The sequence below is a fragment of the Aspergillus pseudonomiae genome, assembly GCF_009193645.1.
Source record: "Aspergillus pseudonomiae strain CBS 119388 unplaced genomic scaffold BDV37scaffold_20, whole genome shotgun sequence".
Classification (NCBI taxonomy): Eukaryota; Fungi; Ascomycota; class Eurotiomycetes; order Eurotiales; family Aspergillaceae; genus Aspergillus; species Aspergillus pseudonomiae.
Window position 1 is genome coordinate 160,313 of NW_022476012.1, and position 14,164 is coordinate 174,476.

General features: G+C 49.5%; 7 protein-coding genes across 7 annotated transcripts; 5 read left to right on the top strand and 2 right to left on the bottom strand.

Moving 5' to 3' along the window:
* Nucleotides 1-312: 312 nt before the first annotated feature.
* BDV37DRAFT_281413 (uncharacterized protein) lies at nucleotides 313-2,616 on the top strand (the record flags this gene model as incomplete). The annotated part of the gene is made up of 7 exons (XM_032086808.1): nucleotides 313-367; nucleotides 421-435; nucleotides 609-752; nucleotides 819-1,348; nucleotides 1,399-2,008; nucleotides 2,067-2,262; nucleotides 2,331-2,616. 7 exons carry the CDS (start codon nucleotides 313-315, stop codon nucleotides 2,614-2,616), a joined length of 1,836 nt encoding a protein of 611 aa, XP_031943183.1.
* Nucleotides 2,617-3,242: 626 nt separating this feature from the next.
* BDV37DRAFT_281414 (kinase-like domain-containing protein) lies at nucleotides 3,243-4,597 on the top strand (the record flags this gene model as incomplete). The annotated part of the gene is made up of 2 exons (XM_032086809.1): nucleotides 3,243-3,759; nucleotides 3,843-4,597. 2 exons carry the CDS (start codon nucleotides 3,243-3,245, stop codon nucleotides 4,595-4,597), a joined length of 1,272 nt encoding a protein of 423 aa, XP_031943184.1.
* A 231-nt stretch (nucleotides 4,598-4,828) lies between these two features.
* BDV37DRAFT_83891 (uncharacterized protein) lies at nucleotides 4,829-6,090 on the top strand. Its single transcript, XM_032091317.1, has 2 exons — nucleotides 4,829-5,340; nucleotides 5,395-6,090. Exons 1-2 carry the CDS (start codon nucleotides 5,059-5,061, stop codon nucleotides 5,929-5,931), a joined length of 819 nt encoding a protein of 272 aa, XP_031943185.1. The 5' UTR covers nucleotides 4,829-5,058; the 3' UTR covers nucleotides 5,932-6,090.
* BDV37DRAFT_83892 (uncharacterized protein) lies at nucleotides 6,091-6,630 on the bottom strand. Its single transcript, XM_032091318.1, has one exon. It carries the CDS (start codon nucleotides 6,597-6,599, stop codon nucleotides 6,249-6,251), a length of 351 nt encoding a protein of 116 aa, XP_031943186.1. The 5' UTR covers nucleotides 6,600-6,630; the 3' UTR covers nucleotides 6,091-6,248.
* Nucleotides 6,631-7,635: 1,005 nt separating this feature from the next.
* Nucleotides 7,636-9,189, top strand: BDV37DRAFT_281416 (uncharacterized protein; the record flags this gene model as incomplete). The annotated part of the gene is made up of 1 exon (XM_032086810.1): nucleotides 7,636-9,189. One exon carries the CDS (start codon nucleotides 7,636-7,638, stop codon nucleotides 9,187-9,189), a length of 1,554 nt encoding a protein of 517 aa, XP_031943187.1.
* Nucleotides 9,190-9,648: 459 nt separating this feature from the next.
* On the bottom strand, nucleotides 9,649-10,243 carry BDV37DRAFT_83903 (uncharacterized protein). Its single transcript, XM_032091319.1, has one exon. The coding sequence runs from the start codon at nucleotides 10,111-10,113 to the stop codon at nucleotides 9,751-9,753; it is 363 nt and encodes a 120-aa protein (XP_031943188.1). The 5' UTR covers nucleotides 10,114-10,243; the 3' UTR covers nucleotides 9,649-9,750.
* A 1,291-nt stretch (nucleotides 10,244-11,534) lies between these two features.
* On the top strand, nucleotides 11,535-13,928 carry BDV37DRAFT_281417 (uncharacterized protein; the record flags this gene model as incomplete). The annotated part of the gene is made up of 2 exons (XM_032086811.1): nucleotides 11,535-11,816; nucleotides 11,925-13,928. 2 exons carry the CDS (start codon nucleotides 11,535-11,537, stop codon nucleotides 13,926-13,928), a joined length of 2,286 nt encoding a protein of 761 aa, XP_031943189.1.
* Nucleotides 13,929-14,164: the final 236 nt, after the last annotated feature.

Sequence of the window (14,164 nt, forward strand, 5' to 3'; positions counted from 1 at the left end):
AAAGCATTTTATCCAGGTATGTGGACTGCGACGTCGTGATGCTTCATTTCTGTTGTTCTATACACAGCTGATACTCGAAAGAGTGTCTTCACGGCGACATTTTCCACATCTAGTATAGTTGAGAGTGACAGCGGGGAAATCTTCCTAAGATGGCGTTGGCGTTGTTCCCCGCATTTGACCTGCAAGATTTCCCGATACGGAAGGTCCCGCCGCGGTTTATGTCTTCAGCCAACTTGAAACTCACTCAGTGACCATGGCCTTTCTATTGCCAGATCAATTTAACCTTGTCTGGATATCGTCGCCGACGGAGAGATGGTGCCAATGCAGCGGAGTCGAGCAGTTCAAGAACCATGCTGGAATTGCCGTGGTCAGTCGTTGTAGTCCCCCCAATACGCTCTTTCGTACTAACTCATCCGACAGACAAACATCTGAAATGTAAGACTAAAGTAGTGCTAGTGACAGCAGTGCAGGTCTAGCTCTTGAACACCTTAGAAGAGAGAAAGACAAATGTGGCTCGTATTTGGATGCTATTGGATGCTACACCCTTGCATCAGTGCATACATAGAATGGACGGAGACCATGCTGATCATAACGTGCTTAACTTACAGGTGATAAGCAAGCACCCAAGTGTGGACGATGTGAAGCGAAGAATCTAGACTGTGTTGTAGTATCGAAAAGACAGATTTTCCGCCAAGGGTCCACTGCCCATTTTTCGGAAGACCAGCATTGGGTGAACAGTAGGCCTAAACGAGGTGAGCAACCTTCTGGAGGAATTCCAATAAGCTAACGAGGCTTTGATGACTGATCGGCTTTCGTAGCTCGGCTACGTGTACATGATACAGGCAGATCTGTTGTCAGCCATGTCCAGTTTGACTATTCCATTGGGCACACTGACCACGGGCCTTCTACCATCCCCCACACGAGTCCAACAGCACAGCTCTCTTCAGAGCTCTCTCATTGCTTTGATTTCACTGCTTCTGAAAACCAGCGTCTACATGCTCTAGCTATCACAGCATGCGAAGCCGATCAGTTAACGCATGATGTTTCAAGTCTAACTGGACCTGCATATAGAGAAGATGAGTCGTTGCAGGATTCGGTTACAAGTGAATTCAGCCCCCAGCTACCAGATGAATCTGATACAAGCTTTCATGCCCATACTCTGTCTGCGTCGGGGAGCCCAGAGGAAATAGTTTACCGTGACAGTAGTGAGGGGACCAATTCTTGCAGTGTACCAGTTCAGTCTGGATACAGCCCTACTCCCACTTCTAGCGATGCGGCCCTCGAACCATTTGAGAGCGTACAAGAAGCCTGTCTCCTGCGGTACTTTATCGAGGAACTTTCTCCCTGGGTATAGTATACACAGCGTGCGATGTTAAGCCGAAGCTAACAGAAGCATAGTTTGACGTCTGTGACGACAGGAGACATTTTCAAGTAGTGGTTCCGCACCGCGCCCGACATTGCCCTCCACTTCAGAATGCTATCTATGCTGTCGCATCGCGCCACCTCAGTCGTTTGCCGCAATACAGAACATCCAGAGGACCGAGCTATCAAGGACAGGTTCTTCCCCATCTGTCGACGTCTACCGCGGTTGAGTATATGCTAAAATGCATACCCGCGCTCTTAGACTTCCATAAGATTTGTGACCGAGAATACCAAGAGAACATTATGGCAGCTGCCGTGATCCTGCGACAATATGAAGAGATTGAAGAGGAGGAGGAGATTGATACCAGCACTGGAGCTCGCGACCAGCAGCCCGTTAATTTCCTTGCCATCATACAGGCCATCATAGAAACCACTGTCTCAATACCTACGCATCACAGCTTCGCCAATGCTGTCTTCTGGATAGCTATTAGACAGGAGATCTACTATGCATTAGCTATGCAGCGCTTCCCCCGAATGACACCCGACCAAGATAAGCGCCAGAGTGCCTCTGCTGCCAACAAACTGATATTATTTGCCGGAGATGTAACGAGATGGTGGCTGGGGGACAGGTCGCCACTAGACTGGGGTGAGCTTCAACCAGCTCTGCTGGAATGTGTACATACAGCTGACTACCTTGAATACAGCCGTACTAAAGGAAAACCTGCACTCAATCACCACGGAACTTATGCCTGAGTTCGTTCCCATCCTAGACAAAAAGGCCGATAAGGCCAAGGGGGAGATATTTTCGACTGTGTGGTACTGCTCAAGTGCACAAGTATTTGGCGCCCAGCACTATGAAATCGCTCGAATGATCTTGATCGCGGAAAACCCTAATATTAGGTATGCTGCCGTCTAATGCCTTCTCCCTCGTCTCTTTACCTAACACTTGAATGTTGATTGACTCATAGAAACGATCCACATTGCCGCATTGCACACCGCAAGGTTGAGGCACAAGTCAGATCGATAGTGCTCAACATTTGCGGGATTGGTCTCAGCCACCAGAGCCTCTCGCCCGCCCTGGTTAATGCAGTGATTAGCATCATACTCTACGGCGAGTATTTCACTGATCCGAGGGAGCGAGAAGCACTGGAGGCTGTCATTGAGAAGACTAAAGCCATCCATGCCTGGCCTATGAGGAAGTTGCATCATGCGGTGAAGGCCAAATGGGAGTTTATTGATAGGGAAGACTATTGATGTAGTCGAATATGAAGCCGATCATTTGGACCAGGAGTCCGAGTGGCTACATGCCTAGTTCCAGGAGGCAGGGATTAATATGAGTACTATCCTTGTGGATCATTGCATGTAAGGATATACTGCCCAAGCACGCCTTATTCTATAGAACAACAGTCTAAGGGATAGGGAGTAGGCCAATGATAGAGAAGTTGAAATCCTGTAGCTCTACAAATGTGGACATTTTATCCCCCCAAAGCTTGGATTCGCTGTCACCAATTTGGGTTCTGTTAAATCACGCGTTTTCCCGCAGACCCATACAGAAAACCTCTTATGTTTTCCTTTTTGCAAGGAATAATAGTAAGTAACAGTTATGCTAATGGCGTCGTGAATCGAGGGAAGAATGCCGCGGAGCTGCAGAATTCCGCGGGATGTTGCAGGTGGCCATTTATTTACTGCCAAGTCTCAGGAACGCGCATTATTGATCGAAGCCTCAATCATTCTTAACAGCCTTTCGCCTCTCTACAGCACAGAATCTTCTAATCGCCAAGAAGCGGCACTTATGACTGTTTTCTATGCCTGTCTTCCGCCCTACCAGCACTGCCCGCGGAATTTCCCGTCTCAAGTCCTGTACAGTGAGTAGGAAGAGAATGCAGTCTTCCCTTAGTAGTGTCGAATATATGCATATCGACGAGGTAGAGAAGCTCGAGCGATACCGTCCCGGAGGATACCATCCAGTAATCGTGGGACAGCAACTGAAAGACCGGTACTGCATCATCCATAAGCTTGGGTTCGGTGCGTACTCAACGGTATGGTTGGCGAGAGACCAACAAGCTAGCAAATATGTCGCAATCAAGATTTCGGTATCATCAATTGACTCGGTGGACTCCCAGGAGAGCAATATCTTGCGTCAGCTGGATATCGTGCGTTCTCAGGCTGACGGACACCCGGGAAAGGCGTTGATGCCACCTATATTGGACGAATTCCTTCTTTCTGGCCCGAATGGTACGCACCAGTGTTTGGTCACAGTACCAGGAATGATGAGTCTGGCCGAGGCCAAAGATGCTTCATATATTCGGCTCTTCCAACTGCCTGTAGCCAGGGGGATCGTTGCCCAACTTGTCCAGGCTGTGGCGTTCCTACACTCCGAGGGCATTGCTCATGGTGGTAAGAGTCCATCTTCAGAAGTTGTATTTGGGGAAGGAGTGTGTGTTTTGAATGTTTTCCTAATATACTGGACGTACTGCAAGATCTCCATGCCGGCAACATCCTGATCCGTCTGTCGGAGAGTATAGACACACTCTCGAAAGAGCAGCTATACGAGCGATGTGGACAACCGCATTATGAGCCTGTCATCCGTCTAGACCAGGGCTCCCTCCCTCAAGGTTGTCCCACACATGTTGTTGTACCTGCTTGGCTAGGGAAAAAAGCCGAACTTGTTTCTTTACCAGAAGCTCAACTATTCCTGACCGACTTCGGAGAGTCCTTTACGCCGCTTAGTAGTAAACGGTATTACTCGAACGTCCCGGATACTCTAGCTCCTCCAGAAGTCCATTGTGAACCTAATAAGCTGCTTTCCTTTCCTTCTGATATCTGGACGCTGGCATGTACGATTTGGACAATCATGGGCCAGCGACCTCTTTTTGAAGGATTTCATCCATCAGCTGACTGGATGATTAAGGAGCACGTTGATGCGCTTGGGAAGCTGCCGCCGCAATGGTGGCTACAGTGGAATTCTCGGGCGCAGTGGTTCAACGAGGATGGCACGAGACACAGTGGCGCAACCGCAAGGCCACTGGTGCAGCGATTCCATGATGCAGTGCAGGAGCCACGACGGCAGTCTGGCATGGGTGAAATAGGGCCGGAGGAGAAGACTGCCTTGTTCGCTATGTTCCATGCTATGTTGGCGTTTCGGCCCGAGGAGAGGCTGACGGCTATGGAAGTCTTGGAATGCGAATGGATGCAAAAATGGGCCTTACCAGAACTTACACGCATGAAAATCTGATAGGGCTATTGATTGGGTAGAACCAACAAGAAGTCTGGCTGGTGAACTTAGCATTCTTTTGCTGCTTTGGAAGAAGATGTGGGGTAGCACGCTTCTTTATATAAACCCTATAATTTGGACATTGCTATCGTCCTACTCTGAGATGAGCGTTATCAGTCTGACCTAATCCATATAAGCTTATTCCATTGCCATATGGTCTTGCAGACCAGCGCAACCATGATGCAGGGCGATTTTTCAGATCAAAAGGAGCATTTCACTGGATACCGGTGGTCCTACTTCTCGTCTCTAAACGAGGGGCCCCTAAGATCACGGGCCCAAAGGTTCCTGGAATCTATCAACTGGACTTCACTCATCCAACGTGCCTCTGCGCAGAGGAACGGGTTGGATTGCCGATTACTCCCGGACGTTGGCCTGGGATACAATCATATGGTCCGAGCCATTGAATTCGCAGACCATATACGATGCATGGTCAGACTCCGGATGCCACCGTTGACCAAGAAGACGACGAAGCAGCAAAAACACGGACAATAATAGAGAGTGAGTGCCGAATGATCAGTCTTGTTCAAAGAGAGAGCAACATCCCTCTTCCGCATGTCTATCTATTCGAGGCCGACCCATACTCCAGTGTTGGGGCACAGTTCATACTCATGGGCTGCCTCAGAGGCAATGCCGGCATAGACTTGAGCATCAATCTTCCCCCGGAACACAAGCTGGACGTTTACGCCCAAATAGCCGAAATTCAGGTATGTAATCGTCGCTGTCACGCCTAACTACTGTTCTAATCTTTCTCCACATAGCTTGATCTGTTTCATATTCGATTGCCGAAAATCGGGAAAGTTGCCGGGATCAACGAGGATGGGACCTACCGGCAAGGACCGTTACCCATTCTCGGGGGTCCGTTCGACACTGCGGCGGAGTTTTTCAGAGCCTGGTCTACTAAAGTGGAATTCGGTCTCTCCGAAGGTCAACTTCGAGACACCGCGGGCCCATACGCTGAGGAAATCTCACTTTCTCTGTCGGCTTTTCGAGAATGGGTGAACGACAACGCGAAGAGTCTGTCAGTCAATAACACAGGTCCGTTTCCCTTATGTCATGGTGATTTTGGACACAACAATATGGTGTTCGACGATACTTACCGCTTGCTGGGTGTCATTGATTGGGAGACGGCATTCGCCGGGCCATACGAAGTATCGTGTGAATTTCCTCTGTCTATGTCGGTGGTTCCCCCTGCTATGGATGTTCCATGGAAGTATGATGAGATGGGTTGTCCGAAGGACCCAGACGAGAGGCAAAAGTTTGCCGACAGGGCAAGCTACATCGCCATTGTGCGATAAAAGGAACAGGAACGTGGGCTAACTGAGAGATATAGCTGTCATACTTTAGCAGAACATGCATTGAGCAGGGCTTTATTCAACGTTCTAATTGAAATTTTGTTTGGACATTGGAATTCGATGCGGGCCTTATGGCCGGTAGCCATATAAACTAGAACAGCTCCTCAGAAATGTGAACTGTGCCCAAAAGCCTACTTCATTCGACAGCTGAGTACCTTATATCCAGCTCTGGCTAGACAAATAACCTTAACAGAATCCCAAGCCGAATATCCATACAACATTCCTATTAACCATGTTAATAGCCACCACACTACTGCAAGCTAAACAAGAAAACACTCACACTCCCCACACAACACCCAAAATCCTTTCACCCAAATAAACAAAATCAGCAGATTAGCTCTTGAGAAATAAAACCCCCCCTTCTGAAACAGCCAAATCTGGACAACGCCGCGAAGTCCCCACCGGTTGGGTAGAGAGCAGTGGAGCGCAGGAGCTCGGAACCAGGGTACGAGCACCAAAGGTGGGCCCAAAGCTGGCCTTTCTAGAAGACAGCTACGTTCTAACCGACTTGACACGAGCTTTGGGTTACATTGGCAGAAAGTTAATTTGGGTTGGGCAGTTGCGGCGTTCCTGATATAGTAGCTTTGATACTGCAGCTTGCTTATCTGCATGGCGGCTGCGATGCATACACAGATGCATGGCTGTGTGTTGGAAAGTGATGGGTATGTTTTTTTTTTTTTTTTTCCTTATCTAGTTGGTTTGGGTACCGTTTCCTTTTCTTTTCTGTTCTTTTTTTGTGTCTTCTTTTTCTAGGAAGAAAGACAAAGGAAGTGATGGAGAGGATAGAAGTATCCCAGCAAAGAGAAAACACTGGCCGCGGTAGACGCGGGCAATTTATGGATAGTCTGGATAGAGACGTGCTTAATAATGCTTTGATAATTACGATCGTACTCTAAACAGGCATCTCAGTCGAAAAACTAAGTGGAATCTCTGGGTGTCGTCGCCTGGTGGACATCATGGTGGATAAGACCAAAACGATAGTGCATCCGGCGTTGCCATTTTTGAGCCCTGAAGGCCATACATATCACCAGGAAATGATAGCTACCAAGCGAAGCAATCCGGTAAAAAAAAAATGAGAGGATTTGGGTCTCGGCGTTGTGGGCCAACAACACATGGGCTCTAACGGTATGTCTCTTCGGGTCCCACAGTGTCTCGGGAGCCCCTTTTTCTCGACGTGATATTACGCTAGAATAACCCTATTCTACGGAACAGAAGCGATAGAGCCAGCCACTAAGTCGCTGGTGGAGCCAGTTAGGCTTCTGGAAATCACCTGCAGGGAGCTATTCAGTGCTGCTTGCGCTCCCCAACATTGTTGCGTTGACGCCCTAGCTCCACCGAACCATCAATCACCTTCTGCCATTACTGTGTAAAACGATCAGCGTGATTTTTCTCGTCGGTGATTGAGTGGTTTCGGCTGAGCTATGGTGGAGTGTGGACGCGACTCGTAAATCAATTGGGCATCATTATGCCCAGGTACGGAGGTTTTTTAGTAGACCCCTGCCAGACGAGGCAGCCGCGTCGCGCAATATCATGGCTATATTTCCCCATTCCGGCCATTATCTGTAGCTTGTTCAGCCTTTGAATGAAAGACTGCTCTTTTAAGCAACGGGCAGAGCACGCCGGTAGACGAGAACGGGCGTCGAGACAATGGTACCAGGCTCGTCGGCACTGAAAGCCTCGCGAGGCGTTACTTCGAAAGTACTGTCATCGCCAGCCCAGGCAGCCTTGTCGGGTGAGACACGTTCGAAGTCGGGCGCTTGTCACTCCGTACAAGACCAGCGTCCTTCAGTGCCATCCAGGGGAAACGGCAAGGATGGTAAAGTTGACAGACCTAAGGAGCCATCGTCGAAGCAGCCAGAGGCGCCGATCAAGCCACGAACCAACCAACGTGCCTCTACCACCCAGACTTCCATGGAAAGCAAACTACACACGGCCCCTAAGCATGCTTCACAAGAAATCTCGTCGGAATCCCGAGCGGGCCACTCACTGCCCCAGCAGGCCGACGCCGACAGCCTGACGACATTCCCTCCATTTGCCGTTGGCCCCAAAGACAAAGTCAAGAGATTCCTAGAGTCGCAAGGACTGGGCGATCCCAGTGATACGCCTCCCCAAAGCGCCGTCGACCAGCTGAGATCACGCCCTCCAACTCCTTGGCCGGGTGCTGGGGCAGATCCGGAATCCCTTCAAGCAGTTGATGACGCCCGACCCCCAGTCCCATCTCACCAGGTGCCTCGTGTGCCAGCCACAGAAGACAAACCCCCATTACTTAAATCCGCCGCGAGCAAAAGACCTGGGGAACTGAGCTTGAAAGACCTCAGAATCTCACAACCCGACATGCCCTCGCGTTCGTTGCCGCCCATATCTACTTCTCAGTTCAGCTTTCTGCCGAGTGAGGACGACATATCGATTATTGATGACCCGGGTCTGTTGACCCCCATCACGGAGGTACCAAGCGAGCTTTCCCGGGCGAACTCACCAGTCGACCCCTTGATGGCCAGTTACAAGCCTCGCCCGATAATTGAACAACCGGATCCTCCGGTCAAGAAACCTCCAGTTCAGAAGAAGGTCGACACCCCAACCCCTCAGCCTGCAGCCCGTGAAGTGCCCAAGTCGCGTCCGCCACCATCATCCACAGCGTTATCTTCCATTCCAGACAGACCAGGGACGCCACAAGTTCCGGTCAGCTTGCCAAAGCCTAAGCAGAAAACGCCGGCGCGACCAGACCTAGCATCTGCCAAAAAGCTCGAACGCAAACCAAGCAAACTCAACATCACGACCACGAGCAGCGCAACCGAAAACGAAAGTCCACGACAACCCGAGACAATATCAGAAACACACTCTGACGGACCGAGCGTTGGCCCTCTGCAGCAGCGTCTTTCATCACCCTTTAACCCGTGCAGGACGAATAAGCAAGCGTGGGACCTGGAGACCATTGCGAGCGAAGACAGTTGGTTCCAGGAGAACGAGGATAGCGATGGAAGCGCATCTGGAGAGAGTGGTCCTCGCCGTACTCCGCCGGGGCCGGTGCGAGCCAGGTTGACGGTCGAGACGGTCGAATGCACATTGCAGCCGCCAGCTCAAACCCCGGATCTGGATATGGCGCAGTATGATGCTACGGGCCAGGCCAGGAGTGAGTTCTTTCCACCCTGGGCGGTGGGCAGTCAGGCCTTGTCGGAGGGAGCAAGAGATTTGAGGACTTGAAAGTTGAGTCTCTGTTTACACTGGAAAGGTTTTGTGAATATGGTGTTGGAAGTGGTGTATATAACGAGTTTCTTTTGTATCAACGGATTTCCTTTGTATAGAAATTATGAATCTAGCTTGAGTATAGTTTATGTTATTTTTTTTTTTTTTTTTTTTAAAAGTAACAATGTTTGAGATTGCAAGCTTGGTTTCGCATTGACCATGGCACTAAGCTCGGCATAGATAGGAAGGATACTTTGCATCTGAAGCAGGCCATCGGCTACAAAGTAGATTTAGGTCCTTTCCGAACATCCTAGGAGATTTTAAATTTTCGACATTGGAGGCTCGAGCACATTTCGGCTATATCGGTACGTCTCTGCATAATTAAGCTAGATTACACTTCAACTACCATAGACTTCGACGATCAGGTCAAACTCAATGGCCCTCCAACGCAGAGACACACTATTGTTACATCGCTACACAAGACACTGCATAAAATATCAAGTCTACAATTCATTAAACAAAGTAACCTGACTAAATCTACCCCTAAATCTCAATTTCCAATGCCACCCAGCAGCGGGCTCAACTTACCCCTGAAAGATTCCAGAACTTCACACCCTTCCAATGCGGCATCCTGAACGAGCGCGGAAGCCCTCTAACGCAGACGCTGGGCAGCAGAAATGTATGCCTAACGATAACGGGTCGCCAGGCGATCAGCACCAGGCGAAATTGCAGGGAAGCTTCCAGACCCTCTTTCCAGTCCCAAACAGGGAGACCCACATGGATACTAGTCGCGAGGTACCAGAGGGCGATGGGCCTATCAGACTGCTGGGCTGATTTGATCGGATTTAACTTCCGATCGGGGTGTAGAAGACATTGACTGAGTTTTGGTGGTGGTTGGACCTTGTTAACTGGTTCATGTTGAGTTCGGTTGCTTTGGCACATGATGCTTGGTGCCCTATCGGTTTGGTGGGTGATTCATTGTGGAGTAATTTTGGTATTGGGTAGCGTTGTACGGGGCTTTTTCTTTCGTTTGAGATGTCGATACTATGTTTCTTGTTTGTACGCTCCTTAGAGTCTTTTTCTATCGGGGATATATACGGAGGAGCTACTGTCATCTACTGTCATCACGCTCGTGCCGATCAGCTCCCTGAGTATACTTTGGCCGGAGCCTGAAGGAGTTATAACAACTTGAAGCCCAATGTATGGAGTACAGACTACAATGCATGGACGAAAGATATTCGATGCATCGAGTCAGCAAAAGACGAGGGACGATCATTACCAAGCAAGGAAGGGGAAGAATCAAAGCACTAGGAATCCTACATTCTCGACACCTTGTTTTCTATTTTTGCCCTCATTCATTGCAATCCAACCACACCGGATAACCGAAGCCCAAATCCCGACATGGTGGATGCTGATCCATGCTGTAATAAGAACAAACAATCCGTGGACATAATCCCGAGTAGCGAGCAGTAGTGCGTCAGTGCCTTGATCACTAAATAGAGTAACATTCTTGCGATTAGGCGAACACTAGTTCCAAGCGTCCTTCAGCGTGGTGGATCGACAATGATGTCAGGGCCAGGAAAGAAAGCAAGCCACGCGGTGCTTGACCAGGGTCCATCCTCCTGGCTCAGAGTTTACGGCTCTCTATTATAGGGGGGGTCATTTTCCCTGAGGTTCTAGTAAGGCTGGATCGGGTCACCTGCGTATCTTTATACATCCCTAGTGGCCGAAAAATCCACTATTGCTTAGGCGGCGCTTCCGAGATGGGGCGCAAATCCAATGGAAGCTAAAGAATTCTACTTCCTAGAATCCCGAGGAAAAGGGCCTAGAAGATTGGTGTGATGTCATGCTGTACTATTTTAGTATTCTGCTTAGAGTTGCATCCGGCACTGAAAATCTTTGGCGCCTCGCGAGGGGAGCCTTGTGGGTGTGCCCGTTTGCTTCCATTTTCTCTACTTGGATGTATTTCCGATAGAGTAATATACCTATCACTTCAATTTTCTGATTGACATCAAAGCTGGAAAGATCACAGGGTGATTGACGAGGAAGCTTTTGACGCTATGCTCTGCGTTGGCTCAGGAGCCAGAATGTTCCGCACAAACTAGCATTCTTCCCCCCAAGTCCGGGTCTCTGGAGTACCGAGGAAACAGTTCGGTGGATAGCCAGGGGTGAGTTGTCTGGATAGCATCGATGAAATCAGCTCAGTTCAATGTTATTGGCTGACTCTGCCAGCGTTACAACTTAGCAAGTGTCAGAGCAAAGGTGTCCACTGTGCCGGGTGTGGCACGCCTGAAGCTGCCCCTTGAGAACGAATTCTCGGCGGAAACAGCGACGCAGATAACAAAGTGGATCGTGCATCTAATATGTTCAGAAAATTGCCTCTCGATGCCGCTGTGTCGCATATCCATGACGCCCTATGTCAAGAGGGGGATGACATTCTAATCCCGCGAGACGTTCTCTCCACTATTCTTGATGCGGTGACTCAATCTGCACATACAGAGCGAGCACTAGCACAAGTGGAAGCAGACTATTTGTCGGTAAGATGTAAGCTGGAAACTTATAGGAGGGTTGACGACCTTGTCGCCGAGGAGCTGTGTCGAACGAGGCAAGAAATAACAGCATTCGTTGGGAACAAACTTTCAGAGGTAAGTGTCACAACTCCAGTTTTGCTTGACCACATATATAATTAGGTGGCCATAGAGCAGTGTGTCTTGGAGAAGGGGCTAAATGAATGGGCTAACAGGCGAACTCAGCCCCTGGTGCAAAGTAGGGAGGCTCCGGGTGATATCCCGAATGAATCTGGTCAGGAAAACACATCAACAGAGTGCCCAGTGACGGAATGGAGTGACGATACGGTCAACATCTCCTGCAACTTCGATGAGGACTTGGCGGAACTTCCTCGAAGCTTGGATCTGTGCGAACCATTCCGCGGCGGAACGGAGGTAGAAGAGACACCGGAACAGCAGATCGACGCAGAAGTTATCGATGCATCCAATACCGACCCTAGACCGGATCGTTTCTGTACGGAGCTTCCAGATGCTGCGGTATCTCATGGGCTCGAAAAGTATATCGGCGTCCGCACGTTTGACGAGATAATCAAGCTCAAAAATAGCATTCGCTCCATGACTTCGATTGTGGATAAACGGGAGGAACATTGTGATTCTGCCAGGAAAGCTGTCGAAATAGCTTACCATAGCAAGTCTGAACTTCTTGCTACCATGAGCCATGAGATTCGCACGCCCGTTCATGGTATCATGGGTATGGCTCAGTTAGGGCTGGAAGCGGGTTGTCTTCCAACGGCTGCCCACGACGCGTTTAATCTGATTCATAGCTTGGGAAAAAGTCTGTTGGCAAATATTAACAACGTTCTTGATTTGTCACGAATAGAAGCCAGTCGTATGGCGATCGAAAGTATTCCATTCAACCTTGGCTCAACAGTCCTGAACACGCTAAAGCCACTGGCAGTTGAGGCGAGCAAGAAGAAGACCGACCTTACCTATGAAGTTAGCAGTCGTGTGCCTCAACAAGCCATTGGGGACCCAAACCGCCTTTGTCAGATTCTCTTCAACTTGGTTGGAAACGCAGTCAAATTCACCAAGAATGGGAGAATTGAACTATCCATAAAGGCTGCGCATCAGCGGACATGGACCGACAACGAATGCGTCCTGGAGTTCTCTGTTGCCGATACTGGGGTCGGCATCCAACAAGATAAGTTGGAAATCATTTTCGAGAAATTCCAACAGGCAGATGATTCCGTGGTTAAACAATTTGGCGGTACAGGTCTTGGCTTGGATATATCCAGGAAGCTCGTCAGCTTGATGGGTGGTGATATCTGGGTTCAGTCTACTGTAGGCACCGGCAGCATTTTTTCCTTTACCTGTCCGTTGAAGCTTGAAAGCCCACATGCTGCCACGACTGAACGGACGAAATCTCACAAAAATTGTATGATCTTCTACGTCACAGCAGAGGGTCAAGAGAGCCACCCTATATGCGAGACTATAACTGAGCTTGAGATCCAAGTGCGTGTAATAAACCAGCATGATATCCAAATCCAGGAGCACCGGGATCAACGGCATCTTCCGGATGCCCTGATAGTGGAAACTCTTGAAATAGCCTGCGCACTACGGGCTCATGGACACTTCGGCTCGACACCCTTTGTCTTGTTCAATCGCACACCGTCAGATTCCCTCAAGATCTCCATAAAGTCAGCTTTCGACCTGGGTATCGTATCATACATCACTTCCCCCTGTTCTGCCGAAGGTGTTCTGAGTTCCCTACTTAGCGCCCTGCAGGATCGCCCTAGACACCCCAAACCTAGCCAAACTACGCCTTTGTCAGTCCTCATAGCAGAGGACAATGATATCTGCCGATTAGTGGCAGTCAAAGCACTCGAGAAGTGCACCAGTGACATTACAGTCGTCACGAACGGTCTTCAGGCGCTTCAAGCGTACCAAAGCCGACAGTTCGACGTGATCGTCATGGATATCCAAATGCCAGTAATGGACGGGTTCGAAGCAGTTTCCAAGATCCGGAATTACGAGAGAACCCACAACACAAAGCGCGCCTCGATAATTGCGGTTACAGCCGATGCCATCACTGGCGATCGTCTCGGAGCAGAGATGGATGAGTATGTGTCGAAGCCGCTGAACCCGAACCAGCTGCTGGATGTGGTCTTGACGTGCCATGCGGAAGGAGGTGCATCGCACACTGCCGACAGCAACATGGATGCAGACCCTGCATGTGAAATCAACAGATAAGGCTACTTGTCTTAGGAAGACAGTTTATTGATAGCCCCGCCGGCATCCCTTGCAGCTAACCATCGGGTGCCTTGTGCCGATCTTTCATGGATAGCGGGATAGCCCTGGACCATATCGGACTCCTCCGGAGATACTCCCACCGGCATTCCTTCTTTTTTAGAGTTTATGACGCTACTATCCCGTGCTTGATAAATCCAGGGCTATCTATATTAGTGACCCATGACGCGCAGACTCAA